Source organism: Astyanax mexicanus, chromosome 14, assembly GCF_023375975.1.
Source record: "Astyanax mexicanus isolate ESR-SI-001 chromosome 14, AstMex3_surface, whole genome shotgun sequence".
Classification (NCBI taxonomy): Eukaryota; Metazoa; Chordata; class Actinopteri; order Characiformes; family Acestrorhamphidae; genus Astyanax; species Astyanax mexicanus.
This window is the reverse complement of record NC_064421.1, coordinates 30,143,467-30,164,312: the sequence shown is the minus strand read 5'-3', so window position 1 is coordinate 30,164,312 and position 20,846 is coordinate 30,143,467. Positions and strand designations below refer to the sequence as shown.

Genomic DNA, 20,846 nt, shown 5'->3' with positions numbered 1-20,846 from the left:
ATGGCATGTTGTCAAGGCTCCCTGTCTGTGCTGTATCAGCGTACTCTCAGAGGAGGAGCTGAAACAAGGTGCTAAATCTGGAACACTGAGAAATCTCTCGGCTCTGGAGCTCACTCTCAAAGCTCTGGGGAGAACAAATGGTGAGTCAGCATCCAGCGGTGAAGTGCTTCATATATAACAGCACTGCAAAAACCCTGGTTCATTAGTTCAGTGGGGAAGAGCTTTTTATAGCTGGGGTAAAAATGTAAGCGGTGATTTAATGGGACTGGTTTTAAAAAGGTTGTAAATCGTTAAATTGAATAATAATAATAATGGTATATATTATGTGATCTAATGTTTTTGAACATTAGAGGTGTACCATAATCAGCATCATCACTAGAAGTAGAGCTAAACGAGGTGATGTCTGGCTTCACATGTGCTTAAGGAAGCTTGTGCTAGATATCACATTACTAGTCCTAATGTTAAGTCCCAGTGTTAATTCCTAATGTTAGGGGTCTAGACTAACTTTTTGCACTTTAAATGTGCCTACCGTATTTTTCGCACTAAAATCCTTTAATTTTCCCAAAAATAAAGCCACTAGTAAAGCAGTATTAGTATACATACTAAACACACTAAGCGATTAGCCGCTAATGCTAACGCTGCTGCACCCAGCTATAGTGGAAAACTAGAAATCTAAGCTTACTGTAAATAAACAGAAGCGCTTTAAACACCCAAATAAACAGTTCTCAGGAGAGAAATCTGTGTAGATTAACATCCAGCGCTCATTTGACTTTAAAAGAAAATGTTTTTTTTTTTAAGAATTACAGTTTTGTCAACTTAACTCAGCTTAGCTTTACAGGTCTTGAACAGGGAGACATGAACAGGATTCAAACCACCCCCACTCTTTTAAGTGATCAAAAAATGAGTTTGACTGTTTTTGAGTATCTTTGTTCTTGCTGAAGTTCAGCTGCTCCTGAAACAATGCTACGGAAGTCTCTGGAAGAACGGATTGGGTTCCAGCTCCGTTTCCTGAAACTGATGAGAGTAAATCGAACTGTACTCCTCCTGACCTTCACCTTGTGTACCTTCCTCAGAACAGCTGCCGTGCAGGTGACCGACGCCGGCTCCTGTATCCGACATACAATAAGCACCCACGTGCCGGCTGCCCCGGACCCACGCCGGACCGCCGCTCGGGTTACAGCTGTGCCGGGTAGAGAGCTGAGGCGGGGTTGCGTTTCAGTTCAAACGTGGAGCAAAGGTGGTGCTTTACAGCCGCGCTACAGTTACATTCTAATGAGGGAGAGGAGAGTACACATCATTTCCTTTTATTATCCTTTTATTAACTAAAACTTTTCACTGGTAGAGTAGTATGTATTATATTGTATAAATATATATATGGCCCTATTTTAACGATTTGTAGGTGAGCCATCAACCTCGCACCGTGCAGCTTGATATATGACGTGTTAGTTTTGTCGCTATCGTAACGACAGGAAAAGTACACCTTGCACAGCTAGAAACAAAGATGAATACATGAATTAATTCTCTTAATTAATCATGGGTGTTTTGGGCGTAATGTAAAACAAACCAACCAGCGTGTCACTTGCCATTTCCCTTAAGAGCCAGGTGTGAAAATAGACAGTTGGCGGAGTCAAAGATAGCAATGAGCATGGCAACACACCTTGTGCAGGCTATAAGACTGGGTCCATAATGTCTGTAGTCTGTAGTAACTGTTAGTATACTCTGTACAGTCATTCTTACACTTCTCCACAGCTCAATTCTGGAGAATTTTATACCTTTCTAGCCAATGCTGGCATTAGGCATTGGAAAAAAAATAAGAGACCACTTAAAAATGATGAGTTTCTTTGATTTTTTACTAATTGAAAACCTCTGGAATATAATCAAGAGGAAGATGGATGATCACAAGCTTGAATTCTTTCTCCAGGAGTGGCATAAATTTATCCAAAAGCAGTGTGTAAGACTAGTGGAGGAGAACATGCCAAGATGCATGAAAACTGTTATTTCACCAAATATTGATTTCTGAACTCTGCATCTTTTTTGTTATTTCAGCCATTTCTCATTTTCTGCAAATAAATGCTCAAAATGACAATATTTTTATTTGGAATTTGGGAGAAATGTTGTCTATAGTTTCTAGAATAAAACAACAATGAACAGTTTATTTAAACATATACCTATAAATAGCAAAATCAGAGAAACTGATTCAGAAACTGAAGTAGTCTCTTAACTGTTTTCCAGAGCTGTATGACTAAAAACATTTTATTTGACAAATTAGATTTTTCCTGACAGCTTACAATCAAACTCAATCCAGGCCTCTGCAGTCGTACCGGATGCTCCACTGAAGCCTGATCTGCAGATCCTCTAATCAATCCTAATCAATACCTCCTGTGTATTAATCTCCACTGCAGTATCTGTGAATGAAACTCTCCACATGCTCAAATCAATCAGTCAGTAACCTGAAGTCCTAAAGTCTCCGTCAATAAACGCTGCAATCAGCAGCTCGGTTTTGGCAACAGTGTCACGTGACCAGACCCAATTGAATGTCCTTGAAGACGGGTCATTGTCTGGTGTCCTCTCTTCCTCCAGGCTGCTCAGGTTTTTTTTCAGTCTGTCCATTAATTGCCTGGTTCCATAACTGGGACTTGTAAAGTGTTGTAACGGGGTGTAAAGTATCGAGGTGTAACAAAGTATTGTCGCATGATGCATTGCAATGGAAAAATTGGATAATGTGCAACCCGGAAACATACAATTCCATATTCTGTTTATGAAATGTTATGCAGTTGCAGTTGCATTATTTAAAAACAAGAGTTTGCAATCCCGCTAATGAGAAAAGGCCAGATAACCAGTGGACGTAAACAAAGGGTGGAGGTTAGATCAGTAAATTATTTTATTTTGAGTGAAGCCAAACACACAAGTGTTTTTTTTCCGCACTATGTGTCTTTGTCTTTTCAAAAAAGATGACAGATCCTCCAACAAGCTCTCACAACCCAAACAGAACAACAGATTACCAATAATGTTGTGGAGGAATTTTAAATGGAAATACTTCAGTAGATAAAAATAAGTAGAGTAATGAATTATTAACATTTCCTGTGTTATAATTTAATTGAAGATTTCCTAAATAATCAAATGATTATTGAGAAATAAAACAGCACAGTAGTTTACTAACGCTTAGAACAGTACAGAGAGCATTTATACAAGGTGAAAAAAAAAGTTTTTGTGATTTTTATCAGTGAAAATTTGTTACAAATATTGTGAGAAATTGAAGTTTGTGAGCACAGTTCATCGTTACACCCCCCTAATACATACTGTAATTAACTTTATTTAATATTACAGTATATAATATTGGTCTTTGGATATATACAAATTTGGAAAAATTAAGGGACCACTTCAGTTTCTGAATCAGTTTCTCTGATTTTGTAAAATGAACATTGTTGTTTTATTCTATAAACTATGGACAACATTTCTCCCAAATTCCAAATAAAAAATGTTGTAATTTAAAGCATTTATTTGCAGAAAATTAGAAATTGCTGAAGATGTAGAGGTTTTAGACCTCAGACAATGCAAAGAAAACAAGTGCTTATTCTTAAAGATTTAAGAGTTCAGAAATCAATATTTGGTGGAATAACCCTGGTTTTTAATCACAGTTTTCATGCATCTTGGCATGTTCTCCTCCACCAGTCTTACACACTGCTTTTGGATAACTTTATCACTCCTGGGGCAAAAATTCAAGCAGTTCAGCTTGGTTTGATGGCTTGTGATAATCCTTTTTCCTCTTGATTATATTCCAGAGGTTTTCAATTTGGTTAAATAAAAAAACTCAATGTTAAGTGGTCTCATTTTTTTCCCAGTGCTGTACGTTTTTTAGATGATTTCATCCTAATGAAGACAGATTAAATTGAATTAAAGTGATTAATTATGGTTAAATTTTAGTAACCATTGTTGAGCTGGGCTCCACGAGTAACAAATATCAGCAGCTGGGCTCCTTTTCTGACTGAACACATCACTCACACTGTAGTGTACGTTACACTGGTGACTCTGGCAACCCTGGTCCTGCAGCATCACCTGAACGGGGCGAGTGCTAAGCTAATATTTGGTTGTGGTGGGGAAGCGCACAGTGATAAATTAACTATGGCTGTAATCTGAGCAGGAAGTGTGGGTCGGGCTGAGAGGAGCAGACGGGGTGCAGAGATTCTGCTGAGTCTGCAGCGTCTGCAAGCTGAGCTCCGGCAGCCGTGCTGCTACTACACTCACTCTCACACCAGAGAAAGTCTCTAGAGTCTCGCTCTCGCACGCCTGCTGTAGCTGAACGTTTCCCTATCCCTCGCTTTCTCTCTCTCCATCTACTGAAGACGTATGATCTCTTCTTCTGCTAACAGATCTGCATCTTTCTCTCTCTCCCTCTCTCTCTTCCTCCCTCTCTCTTTTTGTATATCTCTCCTCTTTGTGACACTCTATATCTCTCCGTGCAGTGGTGGCTCAGTGGTTAGAGCATTGGGTTATTGATGGCAGGGTTATGGGGATCAACAAGCTGCCGCTGTTCAGCCTTTGAGCAATACTTAACCTTAACCATCTCTGCTCTGCAGTAGGGGTGGGACAAAATATTGATATTGCGATTTATTGTACGATTTTCATTTGTGATACAATTATTAATACGTGGCAGCAAATATCAACAATTTATTGAAGCATGAGCACTCTAAACTCCGTAGGATTCTCCATCCAATCTGACTTACTAATGTTCCTGCTTCATTACACCGTGTGGTGGCGCTATAATCTAATGAATAGGGTTAATAAACATGCAGTGAAGAATATTGGAATATTGGTTGTTCAATTCTGTATAACTGAAACACCAATGAATCCATCATTACTGGTACTTGCTTATTTAGGAGTATTTTATTCTCTTCAGCAACACAGGTGCTGTAAAGTATGGTAGAGAACTGTATTGTAATATACGGAAAATCGCAAAATCTGTATTGAGTATCTTATTAAGACTTTATTATTTCTAATTAATAAAAAGTTATTACCTTAAACCTACATATTTAGCATTTTAATAAAATTAATCTTTCATTATCTGTAATTTATCATATCTGTCTTTCTTCAATCTCTGTCTATATTGATCTCTTTCTTTATATACATCCTCTCACTCCCTCATCTCTCGCTCTCTCTCTCCATCTTCTCTCTCCCTCCATCATCTCTCTCTCTCTCTGAAATAAAAAAAAGAAAGAACAGGCAGTACTAATATTACATCACCGCTCACCCACAGCTTCACTCCTACAGAACACACACACATACACACAAACAGGAACACACAGTAACCTGTATTAGAGTGAAGTGATGATAGCGGTAATAAGAAGGTGCTGCTGATCTGTGTAATTACTGTGAATGTTACTGTGATCTAAACTCTAAAGCCTGGTTTCGGTTCAGTCAGGTTCAAACACTCTTCCAATTCTGACTCATCATCTGTCAAAATAAAGTCCGGCACCAAGTCTAAAAACAGAGCAGATGCTTACCACATTTTTCACACTATAAGGTGCACTTAAAATCTTTAAATTTTCCCCAAAATCGACAGTGCGCCTTATAATCCGGTGCCCCTTATATAAGAATTCTACTAGTCAGGTATTAAGGAGCAGTAAAGTCAATCAGTTTTCAGTGATGTTTCCCCAGCATTAAGGTTGGGTGCAGCAGCATTAGCATTAGCTGCTAACCGCTTTTCCTTCACTACATAAATACATATTACGCTTTAAGCACCCCCTTGTGGACAGCTGCACACAAGCATATGTGTACATAAAAGATATACATAAGCAGCATTTGAAGTGAGAGAAGCATGTGGACTGTAGACAGAAGAGGTAGAGTAATATTACAATATTTCACACTAATATGATTATAGGTCACGCAGTATTTCACAATTCTGGAGAGAGATCTTGTGCAGCTTCACCAAAGTTCCGTAGTGCAGTAGCAGCAGCTCAGAGAGTGAATGATAGCTATTCTCCCCATTGCAGTACCATTTTGAGGTGAAGCCAATAATCATCACAGAAACTACAGAAGCCCGGAATTTACAAATTCTGCATTATCACTTCATTTCTGACTGGAATTTCATCAAACAGGATAAACAGGATCACAACACTGACCTTTGACCTCACAGATCTCATCATTCATTCTGAATGAGAGCAGCAAAAGCTTCAGCAAATCACTAAACCTGCCCGAAACTGGCTGATCCTGTCTGAACACAAGACCAGGTCTAAAAACTGCTGGCTCGGCCTCACTCAACCCCCTGCACAGACAGCACTGCTGCTCAGACGTCCCTACAGACTCAGCGTTCCTTCCCTCGCTTACAGCCTACACACATTCTCTGCAGAAAGAGGAAACTTATATAGAAACAAACAACAAATACACACAATTCAGCCCACAGCTGTGCCTCAAGTGCTGTTTTTCAACTGAACGGTCATATACACAAGCATAACTCAGCATTTCAAAAGTGTCTTACACAACTTCACTGCCAGCACCAGAGTAAAAGCACCATTAAAGGAGAAATCCGTTTTAAAATTGACTTTATGGGGTTTAATGAAAGAGTGAAACATGATACAAACTTTTGTGGAATAGCCCACCAGCTATTTTCCCTCAGCATCCCCAAATACAGCGCTTTTAGCCAATGCTTGCAACAGGCCACAATGCTAGCATATCGCCAATAATTTCATTTTCGCAAAATAAATAAATAAATAAAAATATTTGTGATATTATGTTATGGCTATATCACCCAACCCTACTAAGGACAATTGAAAAATAACATTATTAATAAAATCAGGTATTGTCACTATAAATTATACCATTGATGAAACCAGAAACTAGGAAAAAAATGAACAATTATACCAGATATTAATGCCAATATACGATAACACCATAAAACAAATTTAAATAAACCAGGTCCTAGAAAATAACATGATCAATTAAATCAGACACCTATAAAACACCACCACTAATAAATCCACTTACAAGTAAATAATATGATTAAAGACATTGGTAATTAATGGCACTATATTAGAACACCATTACCAGTAATAAAAAAGGCTACAGGTGTCACTGTAATAAGACAATTATTTGCAATGACGATTACTCTGTAATCTTGTACTTTTGCTACTACATACTGCATTTCTGTACCTGTACCCACCTTTACTCTGCACAATGACAGTAAAGTTTAATTGTAATCTAATCTAATCTAACATACTAGTGTGAGTAGCCGGTCACAATAATTACATTATAGACTTACTGTACAAAATATGGTGTAATATCATTTATTACAGGTATATTTTTCAATATCAATTATTCAGGCCTGTAATTGTATTTCAATCCTGATGATTAATGAATGTTGATAAGATTAAAAGTTTGCTGCCATTTAAAAAGGTGTAATCATATGTGCCTTATTATGTCATTGTGTTTTCAAATATTATTATATTTGTGACATTAATGGTCTTAAAATTACAATAATATTGTTTATTTATTCCATTACTCTGGGACAACATAACAATATATCAGCTGAAGCAAAATAGCTATTGTGACAGGACTGATGAGTGTGACTACAATGATAACACAATAGTCACAATACACAATACTAATGTATAAAACTGTTAATTAAAACATAAAACACATACTAGTGCCACTGTAATGACACGATTTAAAAACACTAGGCATTAGTGGCATTATACTGTATAATAACATATGTTATTACCTTGGTTATTTTCTTCAGGTACTATTGTTACTATAATAAAACCAGGTAATAGCAGCAGTGCTCTTAGCGACATTAGGGTAATTAGTAGCTGTGCTGTTTACTGACCTCCTGAGTTTCCTGCCCATGGTTTTGTCCCACTGCCCGTCTCCTCCGGAGCTCTGCTTGCCGTCCAGCAGCGCCCTGTCGGCGGCGTCGTGCTGCTGCTCTGCGCCGGGGGACGGGTTCCGTTTTCTCATCCCTGCAGCGGGACAGGAGCAGAGGATCAGCGGGGGAGCGAGGCGAGGTTCCGGGGGCGGTGAGCGCGGGGCGGCCGGAGGGTCGGTAGCTGATCAGGCGGGGGGTGGACGGTCGGACCGGGAGCTGTGATCTCTGAGATCTCTCCTCTACATTGTTTGCTGAAGTGAGAGATCCGCAGAGAGCAGCTGATCACAACAACCTTTACCCAGGTTCCCCCTCAGCCAATCAGCAAACCAGCGTTGAGGTGGGAACCAATGAGCGGAGAGATATCGCTACAGGTTCCCCCCGGTACCACGACAGCCAATCAGAGACGCCGTTTCTCTCACAGTTCGGGTCGAGTGGCCAATCAGAGCGAGACCGTTTGTGTTGCAAAGTTCACACATGCGTGCGATAGTTCCACTCCACCTTAAAAACCTCACGCAGTGCTTTTTAAGGTGGAACTAAACACCAGGAAACGAGTTAAAGAAGTTGTAACGCGCTTTGATGACAGACTGCAATTCACAGCCTGTTTATTTATCCTTTCGCAAACCGGTAATTCCAGTTTAGGGGGATTAGTTTCATGAGGAGGTTTCAGTGCAGTTTAGGATGAAGATGAAGAACACTTTTTTTTGTGTACTAAACAATATGCATCCGCGTGTGTTCATTTAACGTTATAGCTTTAATATAGTCTTTAGTATTACATTTACAATGTAAAAAATCATAAAAAGAAAAAAAACACACTGAATGAGAAATGAGAAGAGGTGTTATATTTTATACTCACACAGCTCTGAAAAATAAATTAAGAGACCACTTCAGTTTCTGAATCAGTTTCTTTGATTTTGCTATTTATAGGTATATATTTGAGTAAAATGAAAAGTGTTGTTTTATTCTATAAACTACGGACAACATGTCTCCCAAATTCCAAATAAAAATACTGTCATTTAGAGCATTTATTTGCAGAAAATGAGAAATGGTCATTTTAGCAAAAAGAATGCAGAGCTTTCAAACTCAAAATAATGCAAAAAACAAGTTCATATTCATAAAGTTTTAGGAGTTCAGAAATTAATATTTGGTAGAATAACCCTGTTTTTTAACCACAGTTTTCATGCATCTTGGCATGTTCTTCTCCACCTTACACACCCCCAGTCTTACTTTTGGATAACATAATGCCACTCCTGGTTTGGTTTGATGGCTTGTGATCATCCATCTTCCTCTTGATTATATTTAAGAGCTTTTCAATTTGGTAAAATCAAATAAACTTATGATTTTTAAGTGGTCTATTATTATTTTTCCAGAGCTGTATTGACATCACTGCAATAAAACACAACAGAATGTGATCATCAGTACTTACCGAAGTATCAAGGTAGAAACAATAAACTTAATTATGATTAAATGAGGGAATTATTTAGTAAATTGAGGGAATGATTTTTTCAATTGAAGGACTGATTTATTAAATTACGAGAATGATTTATTAAATTACGGGAAGAATAAATGAAACCAGGGTAACATATTTTGTCTAATATTCAATTTTGCTACCTTGATAGCTACTTTAGAAGATTAGTAGTGGCTTATCTGGTCTATTTAGTGTGTGTAGGTGGATAAGAGTTAGATTAAAATTTAAAGTAACCAGCAGTGTTAATCTGCTACTGTCAAATAACTCAAATACAACCAGTTTATAATTCAAATTACTGAGTAAATATGACCTTTCCATCATATCCTAAAGGCAATGTGACTCTAAACAGTACAGTAAGTTAGTTAGCATTAAGTAGTTGCATTAGCTAGTTAGCATAGCTTTCATCTGAGCCCCGTTAAACATGCAGATATTAAAACTTTCATTTAATAAAATATTTTTTACTAACATGCGAACAGTATAAAACAGTAAATCGAATGTGCTGGATGAAGAGATTTATTATTTAGCTAATTTAGTAGTAAACTTTAGGGGGACTTTTATTTGAGGTTAGCTTTAGCTGTGGGTCTGCGGGCTCTTACCCCGCTGTGAGTCTGCGGGAGCTGTGGGAGAGTCTCGGCGGTGTTCAGGAGGTCTCTCTGCGGGAAACAGAGCTGCAGACCCCGGGTTTAATCTGACAGTTTCTCCGGGTTTCCTCCATAACTCCGCTCCACACTCAGCCCTGAAGCTTCTCTCCTTCACAGCCGCGTTTTTCAGTTTCCTTTCACGTGACCAAAACAACGCTGCGTCACAGAGCCACGTGGTTCTGATTAAACGATATGAAAAGATTGAATATAATAATAAATATCTGTACATTTGTACATGTCACATATTTCTTTCAAAACCGAATTTCATAATTTTTTTTAAATATTATAAAAATTACATTCTGGTCATAGAATATTCAAGTAATAAGAAGGCATTAAATTATATACTAGCATTTAAATATAATTTAGGCCATGTAAAAAAAAAAAATTAAATAGTTTTGGTATAATATAAATTCCTATTCATTGTTTATAATGTATAGGCCATTTTTTCTCCTAATAGTAAACAAACAGTTTTCCATAGCTGTTATTCTAGCTCATATCCATGCAGTTTCAATATCAGAGCATTTTCTACTTTTATTCCTTTTATAAGATCGTGAGATGTTTCTGATTTTATGGAAATTTTATAAACACAAAAAGTTACATTGCGCTTATAGAATACTTAAGTAATAAGAAGGCATTCAAACAATCCATATGATTCATTAACTTAACATAAAACAATATGACAGAAATATTTGTACTCTTTATAGACAGATAGATGTATATAGATAGATAGATCTTTTAAAATTTCTGCATAAACTGACCTAAAACTTTTTATACAAAAATATTTTATACAGGTCCTAAAAGTAAATTAAGAATTAGGATTTGTGAGTGACAAAAGAATGTAAACCTTTTCGAATTGTTCCAGCAAATTCTGAAAGAAAAGAAAAGCATGTTTGTGAGCTGAATCTCAATAAAACGTGGGCCATGCAGCAAGACAACGACCAAAGAACAAATGCTGTCCTACCAAAGAATGGTCAAAACTCACCAACATAACCGAACTGTGAAACTTTCTTTTCATTTTCCACATTGTAGATTAATACTAAATACAAAAAAACAATTATGGGACACATATGGAATCATGTAGTAAACAGTAGAAGTGATTGACCTCCATCTGACCAATCCCCTGATCTAAACTTGATCAAATGAAATGGCGATGTGGGATGAGATGGAGCTTCACAGCATTTAGAAAAAGCAGCAACTATTTTTCTGCACCTCAGGAACTCTTTCTAGGCTCTGATAAAACTTTTTCCAGATGACTCTTCCTCATGAAGACACTAAGATTAAAATAACAAGAGTGTACAGATCTGTCCTTAAGGATAAATGTGCTACTAAGAAGATTCTCAAATATAAAACATATTCTGGTTTAACACATTTCTTTTTCCACATATGTGTTCCTGTAGAGCTTTTATATAGTCTTTAATATAAAATGTACAATGTTAAAAACCATAAACAGAAAGAAAACACAAAAGAAGAGGTGTGTCCAGAATTGAAACAGGTACTGTATATATTCTATATTTAACTAACTATTGTTAAAGTTTTTTTATTGCTTTTCCCCACTTCTTTAAACCTAAATCATCTTAAACCCTGGACTAGTAGATGGATAGGATTTTCTGTGTCAAAGGAAAGAAAACAAGAGGGCCATTTGTTTATTTCTGACCTCAGCATTTTAAAATGGGTGAAAAGTAAAACTCTGACAAACTTGAAACCCACACAGAGAGAGCTAGGCCAGGGCTGCTCTTTGGGACTTCTGGCCTCAAATTGTCATATCTTAGGAGGAAATTAGACTATCACAGCACATTTTACAGCTTAAACTGTCAAACGTCTACTGTTAAACACAACTTTTAACAGGTTAACAGGTGGATTAAGAAGGTAGGAGAGGAAACAATTCAAATCTATGCTTTACAGAAACTGTAACTCTCTGTAGGATTGAGTGAGAGACTCTCTCCTTACTCTCCTGGAGCAACCAGGACTGGGTTTATACCTCTTTAGGTGTATGCCTTTTAATGAATGCTCCAGGGATTAATAAACCCTCAATGAAAACCCCAAACAGACAAACAAAAGTGAAAATGAAGAGTACTTGTTTTATTGTTCTGAAAGGCAGGGTATATTTGCAGGCTAATAAGAAACTCCAACATTTACACTAATATTTACATCAAACCTGCTCAAACACACTTCAAATCCACCCACCTGTTTATTGCCAGGTTTGGTAGGTCTGGGATATCAGTAGACTATGCTGGACTCTGGCCCCTGTGACCCACCCCTGATATATACTATCACCTTAGCGTTAGATGGATTGTGGCATATTAATGGTTAAGGTTTTACAAACCAGCTTTTGCTGTATTTCTGTCAATTTATCATCAAGGATGCACTAAAAAGCAAACACACACACATAGATAAATTAGATGATTCACATTTGAACAATTCTACACTTAAAAAAACCCTAAATCTTAGAAAGTAATATTATCTAATTTATATATATATATATATATATATATATATATATATATATATATATATATATATATATATATATATATATTTTTTTTACTAAGCATTGTGTAAGTGTAAGATTGTTTTGCTTATTTTAGGAATAATAAACTTAACTAAGTCTTACTTAGAAATTTCACATTGTTTTAAGTGATTTAAAACTCAACATAAGCACAACGAAAATTTGGTAGTTTTATTTAGCTTAATATAAGCATATACATCTCAACGTATATATATATTTTATGGTGTATTAACGTTGTTTCTGTTTGTGTTGCGTTGCTGTGCCACTGTCTGACACTAGAGGGAAGCATATCTCCACCCAGCCAGCACATATAAAGCATGGTCATTTTGTACACATTTTATACACTAAACAACATCTCTTGGTAAAGTGTATGTCCAAAAGTTTGTGGACACTCATTATTACTCTTCTTAGTAAAATACACTGCTTTTACGGGCACTTACACACAGCAGTACATATAAACTAACTAGCCCAAAATATATGTATAAAAAAAAAAATATATATATATATATATATATATATGTATATTTGTGAAGCAAACGGAAGCAAACGGCAAAACAATAATGCATGTACGACTTAGTATATATTTTTTAAGGGATTTATTATTTATAATAGTATTGATTAATATTTACCTTAAAGTAGTTAATAATATTGAAACATCAGTGTTTTATAAGTTCTTTTAGAACAGTTTTATATTCTAGTTACGAACATTTAATAACATAATTAGCAAACAAACAAAAAAGAAACTGACTTTTACTTACTTATTTTTGTCTTCTCCTCTTTAACTTTTTTTTTCATCACCTTGTGATTTCTGGTTTCTTGTTTTTTTATGTCGTTATATATGGTAGGTAAATCCTGTCAAAAATAAAACACTAAAATGAAAATGCAAATACCGTTTTGCTATTTCTTTTTCCAAATGTGTGAAAATATTATGATAAATTAAAAACAATATTAAATCAATTAAATCATTACGGTGTTCAGCCCTTTGAGCTTCTATTGACCCACACCTGGTCCTGTTAGTATAAATACCCCTCTGTTTCAGTTCCTCCTTGCCAGGTATTGAATCTAGCTTGATAGCTCCTCCACCACTACTTTTGTTTTGTTTTCCTTTGTGTGTTTTTTTTTGTTTGTTTGTTTTTTACCACTCTCTTGCTTGTTTTTGTATTTTGACTAATATTTTCTCCTAGTCTTTTTTACCTGTTGGATTCCTTGTGTATGACCCTTTTGCCTCCTCACTCTGGTATGTTGTTTACTATTGCTGCCATTTTGATACTGACCCTGCCTGTCTCTATCTACCCCTGCAAAGTCTAATCCCTTTGTTAATAAATTGTTTGATTGGTATCTGCGAGTGTCTGTCCTGCCTATACATATTTCATAAAACCACTAAAAAGATTATTTCAGTATTTACCACTGAAGTTTTCTGATTGGCAAATTGGCAATTCCCATATAAGTGGTTTCTGATTATTAAAAAAATCATAATAAGTGTCTACTCCTAACACTTTCTCACACTGTAAAAATGTTATAAGCAGTGCGCACATGCTAGCTCCTCCACACTTCTACATTACTGCCATGTTTTCGTCCAGTGTTTTGTCTCTTTGGTCTGTCCTTGTGTTTATTTACCCTCTGCACGTGCCCTGTGTGTATCCTGTGTCTTGTGTTTTGTGTGCTTACCTGTTCATTTGTAGGTCCGCCCACTTGTTACCCGGTCACAGGTGTTTCCCGTTTTCTGTCCTTGTCTGTGTATAAACTGAGTTTTAATGCTCTACTTACCAAAACGATGCCGGGTTTAAAACAGGCTCATAATGGCAGCTTATGGTGCGGACATAACCTGCATGGGCTCAGGTAGGGATGGACCTGATCTAAGCTCTAATGAGAGCTAACCCATCGGCTGGGTTGTTGCTATGTGTGCTACACGACTCCATCATTCCAAACCCAGCATTTATTTATGTCAAAACAACACAGCAGTTTAGCATTAGGCTAAATCTATGCAACAGTCACATGATGTAGATTGTAGCTGAATTTGGATCATGATAAAATGTAAATATGTTTACATTTGCATGTGGTTGAACTTCCTTGTCAAGAAGTGGGTTTATTTAGCTGACAGGGTCTCAAAATCAGCTCGGCTAATTGATATATAGCCCACAGAGAACTATGGCACAATGAAACATTCAGGTTCTGAGCAAAGATGAATATTATCATAATCATCATCATCATATTGTGACAGTTATTGTAGATTTTTTTTCCACAGACCAAATAAACATGTATATATAATCAACCGTGTAATTACGCAGCGGAGCCGGTGAATGGCGACGTGTAGATGGCCAGCACGGACGAGAGGGCCCGGACTCCATAAAGAGTAATTATGGTATTTAGGTGGTGCTTTATTGAATCGCCTCGTCTCAGAGTCATTAGGTGTAATGGGGTGGTCGCACCCACCCCCAACCCGCCCTCAGCCAACCAACAAACCAACCAACCAACCAATCTCCCTGTTTTAAACTCTGCTGTTCTCTGAGTTTCTCCTCTGATATGGCACTTAATCAAAGCCCTCGAGGGGGCTACACATGTCACACGCATAAGAGAAAGACAGAGAGGGACTTTGCTTATCATCCATGTTCAATACCAAATCCATCTCCTCCTCTGTGGCGCTGACAGCTGGCATTGTGGCGCGCTGAGATGTTTCCCTCCAGCGCCGATCTTCCCTTTTGTCCCGGAAACATTCGTCGCTAATTTACATATTAAGATTATGCTTCACGTCTCGGCACAAAGTGCAAGCCCTGCCTAATGTGTCACGCATGTGAGTGTCATCTCAAAAGGCCTGTGTGTTGTACGCGAGCGTGTGTTTTGAGCTCCCTCATTAAGCTGTCCCGAGCGCTTCGCCGCTCCGTGAAGTGCTGATTGCCCGCTCTTTGTTTTCCACATTCATTTATTCGTATACACACCCTGTAATCAACGCCGCAAATAAGACATTAGCGAAATAAAAGGCGAGCGCTGGCATTTGCACGCCGATGCTAACAAAAGTGCATTTACGTCGGCGGTGACTTTTTTTTTTCCTCTTCTTTTTAACTCGTCCCCCCCGAACCATCAGCGCTCACAATAGCCGACTGGAACCGTATTATAGCATTAAGAGCCGATTTAAACAGGGAAAAGTGCGGCGAGGGGGGGAGGGGGACGGCTCGCGGATCTTCGGATCCGATCAGTCATCTCTCTCCCTCCCGCTCTCCATCTCGCTCTTCATTCAGAGTGATGCTAATGATGAAATAGCTCCCTAATTCCAGTAATTACAGCGGTCAGTTTGTGGGAATGTGCGGCTGACAGCGTCTCATTGCCGAGTTCTTTGGCTCCGGGAGACATCAGTGAAAACAAAACCCCACAGAACGGAGAAGAGGGAAAAAAAAGGAGCAGCTCGCTATGCTAAGAGATTAGCATGTGTACGCTATCGCAACAAGCTGCTTAAAGAAGTAGCGGAGTTTGAGCTTGAGCTTCTCTCGAGGCCTGTGAAGCGTACAGGCGCACATAGACTCATGGAGTAGAAGTGCTGCTGAGATGTGGAGTTGAGTTGAGTTGTGTGATTTAAAATGTGAATTTAAGTCTAATCTAACACGCGCAGAGGACAGCGCAGCAACTTGGGTATGATACATTGGCTAATAGACACCTCTTGTTGACTGATATTACTTGGTGAGCAATGACGGGAAAGAGCACCATCTACCAACCCAGACAGAGAGCATGGCCAGTTGCGCTCTCTCTTGGAGTCCGGCTACTAGGGGTGTAAATCACAAGATTCATTACGATATGATACGATACGATTATTTTAGTCAACGATATGATATTGTACGCTACCTCAAATTATGTCACGATACGATACGATACTATACGATACGATATGATACGATATACTACGATACGATTCGACTTGCTAAGGGCTCCTGGTTTGTGTAACTCTTAACTCAAACATGTACTCGGCAAACAGCAGCGGAGAGTAACGGACAATAGGCGGAGAATAACACAGAGCGGAACAATGCAATGTTTAAACCTCTTACTGCAGATCCAATTTTATGCTCATTTTCATGCGATTTGCACTACTAAGATTTAAAAATGAATATCTTAAGTTTTACATATAGCACAATGACCATTCAGGGCTTAAACTGAAATAGACAGTTGGGGCAAAACAATAATTCACTTCAAGACTTTAATTTCCATTATTAAGGTTCCATTTGAGAACATCAAATGCAGAAGAAAATGTAAAAAAAAAAAAAAGCACCTGTTATATTTGGAGTTTACAATGTGTGTATGGATGTTGGTGAGGAATAGTCAATCATTCTCTACATTTCCTGATTCAGTAGTTGTAATTTATATCACAAAGCAAAGTTACACTGCATTATATTAGGTGTCCACCAGGCGTCTCCAAAGTGTTCAAAATCTCTCCAGGAGAAGCCTTCTGGAAAAAGGCTGTGACCTGATTAGATTGGACACCCACGTGATCCAGCGCTCACGCCATTGGTTCAAAAGACGATCACTCAAGAAAAGTAGTTGTTTGTGGACCAATAAAAACCACAGAATCTAGAAGACACCCTTAGCTTTGGATTCACGTACAACTTTAAGTAAAAACATTGCATGTGTGGTCGCTAGGAGCTTGAGAATATTACGTTGCGGCTGCGCTGAAACTAGGGTTGCAGCGGTAACCGGTTTCACGGTATACCATGGTATTAAAATGCACGGTTATCATACCGTGTGTGTTTGCTTATTACCGGTAAAACGCAAGCCAGCGGAGAAACTCACCCGCGCATGCGCAACTCTGCTCCGCTTCAGCTGCTCAGCACACAGCGGTGAGAACAGCAGAAAGTGCATCAGACTAAACAAATCTCCGTCCGCCTACAAAAAGGCTAAACTAAAATCAGCAGTGTGGGAATATTTCAGAGACCCGCCGAACGCACCGGAGGATGGTTATCCGATTTATAATCAATGTGGCCGTAAAGTCACAGCTAAAGGTGGACATACGTCAAACCTGTTCTCCCATCTCCAAGAACACCACCCCGCCGTGCAGCGCAAAGTATGTGTTTAGTTTATAATTTTAATCTGAACATAAATAAAATCTCTTTGTAGTCGTGCACAACCCATGCGGTAAGCGCCCGCAAAAGCGCTGAGTTATCCGAAATTTGGGCACGCAGGTACAGGCGTGAAGTGCGTGCTACGACGGATTCACGTGTCCGTGTAAAGGTGCTCGCCGGACTGGATGTGAAAGACGCCATTCATTTACATGCGTTAATTTTCAAATTCTGACGTGCCTGTTTTTCATGTGTTAAAACCAGACTCAGAAATAAATCCCCTCTATCTGGTTATATACCAACTTGGCAGTAAAACGGACGTTTACAACAGTTGTTGATCAGACACTGACCCAGGCTCAGTTTATCAGATATTAAATAATTTAAACTTAAATAATTGTACTGAATAGTTTAAACACAGGATCTTTACTTCTTAGAGGACATGTAATTTGTGACACGTGTGTTTGTGTGTGTGTGTATATATATATGACCTTAAGAGTAGTGGAAAAACCTGGTTTCCTTCACCTGATGGTGTACAGTTTATTTTTTTTAAGGAGACATTATCTATATAATTGTTCCAGGTTTCTACAATAAATAGTTAATTGAACAAAAACCTTTGTTGTAATTTCTTTAAGGGTCAGTTTAATAATATATGTAACAAACTGTGATACCGTGATAACCGTGATACCGTGGTATTTTCTGAGACGGTTATCATACCGTGAAAATCTCATACCGTTGCAACCCTAGCTGAAACTAAAGCAAGCAAGGAGAAGTGAGCAGGCGAATAAAGGACTTTTTGGATATTTAATCTGCGGTTCAGTGCTTTATTGTGGATGCTGTGATAGTAAGTGATTTTTTGCTTCTGCAGTAACCGGTTAAACGCACGTGAAAAACACATGCCTCGATGTTTTTACGTCAAATCGATGCATCGTATCATTCATAGTTGTATCGATGTATCAATACAGATCGATGTATTGTTACAGCACTACCGGCTACTGATGGCAAACAATCAATTTTCTGATTATAGTAGCAGCACCTTAGTCTGCTGGACCAATCAGAGCTCAATTGTAGTTCATGAATCTTGTTTTAATTTTCTATATTTCTGCATAAATATAAATCATCAGTCCTAAAAGTAGATAAAGAGAATTCAATTAAACAAATGAGTAATAATAATTAATATTTATATAATATTGCAGCAATAACTGCTGCTAAACATTGATCAGTCCTGCACACCGGCTTGGGGGAAATTTAGCCCATTCCTCCGTACAAAACAGCTTTAGCTCTGGGATGGTGTTGGGTTTCCTCACATTAACTTCTTGTTTCAGGTCCTTCCACAACAGTTCTAGTGGATTAGGGTCAGGACTTTGACTTGGCCCTATTCCAAAACATTAAGGTTTAGCTGTATTCTTCTTTAAACGGTCTGTGGTGGAATGACTTGCTGCCTGACCCACCTTCTCTTGAGATTCAGTTCAAAAGAGATAAATTAGAATTCATTGTTGTATAATCCTGGCCCAGATGCAGCAAAACAGGCCCAAAAAAATGATATGCCAACAAAGTTCTTACGTTGGAATGCAGTGTTTTCCTTTTTCCAAATATAATGATGTTCATTTAATCCAAAATGTTCTTTTTTGGTCTCATTCGTCCATAAAACTTTCTTCCAATAGCCTTTAGGCTTGTGTACGTGATCTTTAGCAAGTATTGTAGAGCTCCCCCTATCCTTTCTGTTGTGTATTACAGTCTGTCAGAATGAGTATAAGGATCAGATCAACATGTGTATAGTGTATTATAGAGCTCCCCCTATTCTTCCTGTTGTGTATTACAGTCTGTCAGAATAAGTATGTGAGTCAGATTAAATCTGTATAGTGTATTAAAGAGCTCCCCTATCCTTCCTGTAGTGTATTACAGTCTGTCAGAATGAGTATGTGGATCAGATCAACATGTGTTTAGAGTATTAGAGCTCCCCCTATCCTTCCTGTTGTGTATTTCAGTCTGTTAGAATGAGCATGTTGATCAGATCAATATGTGTATAGTGAGTTGTAGAGCTCCCCCTATCTTTCCTGTAGTGTATTACAGTTTGTCAGAATGAGCATGTGAATCACATTAAATCGTAGGGCGCTTGAAATGTTTGCTTAAACGAAGCCCTAGTTTGAAATATGTTCAGTATGGCGTTATACGAAGTGAATGTACTAGCCGCTTGTCGAACGCTTGGTCAGTTGTCGCCGCTCAGCCGATTGGCCTTCACCTCCACGCGCTGTTAAAAGGCTTTGTGTTAAACAAACAAATAATAATGAAGCGGAATGATTTAGGGATTAGCTAATACAGGGGGCGAGAGACAGTGCTCGAGGCTGCTGAAACGTGTCAAGCGTCCACTTCTTCGGGCCATGATGCTATTGGTGGACGGAGTGGTGTGTGGGCGGAGTCACTGCAAGGCCCGTTTCCAGAGTGATGGCCCCTGGCTGTTGCTGTAGCAACAAGGCCTGGTCCCTGCTGATGAGATGATCTCATCTCCACCCCCAGCTCTCTCTCTCTCTTTTACCCACACACACACACACACACACAAATACTCACACACTCTTCAACACCCTGACCCCTGCTTACACACACTAATGTTCACACAGACTCACACACACACAGTGCTGTCCCCGTCCCGTGTGGAGGTTGAGTGGTCCTCCAGTATGTCCTCTGTTAAAATAACAGAGCCGCCTGCGCTGATTGTTTAAATTGAATCCGAGCGGCTGTGTGTGTGTTCGTCCACCCACCAGCCAGACACTCAACAAGGGTGCTTCAGCCGGCCGCTAATTACTGCACTGTTTTTACATTAAAGCATTTCATTACTGCAGAGACGCTGGAGATCAGACGGGATAAAGTACCCTCAGAGAGACACAAGTGACTCACAGACTGAGAAAAGCGTGCAGAGCTTCTCTACATACATCAACCTGCAGCCGTCCAGTGAACAGAATGTGTGATGATTTAATTGTGAAATAGTTTTAATCTGCTTAAAGCTGCAGTCCTTAAGATTTTGCTTTTAAAATTAAAAACAGTAGTGTTCCTTAGGGATGTCCTGATCACATTTTTTTTGCTCCCAAGTTCGAGTCGTTTGATTTTAAGTATTCGAGTATTCGAGTTAAGTCCCAATACGATACTTTGGCAAGGCAGTAAAAAAAAAAGAAAGAAAACATCCAAATTGTCCAATTTTTTTTTCACAAAATTGTGTATAAAAGCCCTAGCGTGCTAAGCGCTGCCTCTATGATCAGGAAATTGCTGGTTTGAATCCTGTTCATGTAGCTCAGCTGCCAGAGCCCTGAGAGAGCACAATTGGCTTTGCTCTCTCTGGGTGGAT

The 20,846-nt window shown here is 38.5% G+C and overlaps 1 protein-coding gene across 1 annotated transcript in view; it reads right to left on the bottom strand.

Moving 5' to 3' along the window:
* abhd12 (abhydrolase domain containing 12, lysophospholipase) overlaps positions 1-10,092 on the bottom strand; it is a 38,482-nt gene extending 28,390 nt beyond the window's left edge. The window contains exons 1-2 of the mRNA XM_007244638.4: positions 9,920-10,092; positions 7,820-7,952 (exon numbers count right to left, since the gene is read on the bottom strand). Coding sequence (XP_007244700.3) covers positions 7,820-7,950 — 131 coding nt within the window. The 5' untranslated portion in view covers positions 7,951-7,952; positions 9,920-10,092. The remainder of the gene's footprint in view (positions 1-7,819; positions 7,953-9,919) is intronic.
* Positions 10,093-20,846: the final 10,754 nt, after the last annotated feature.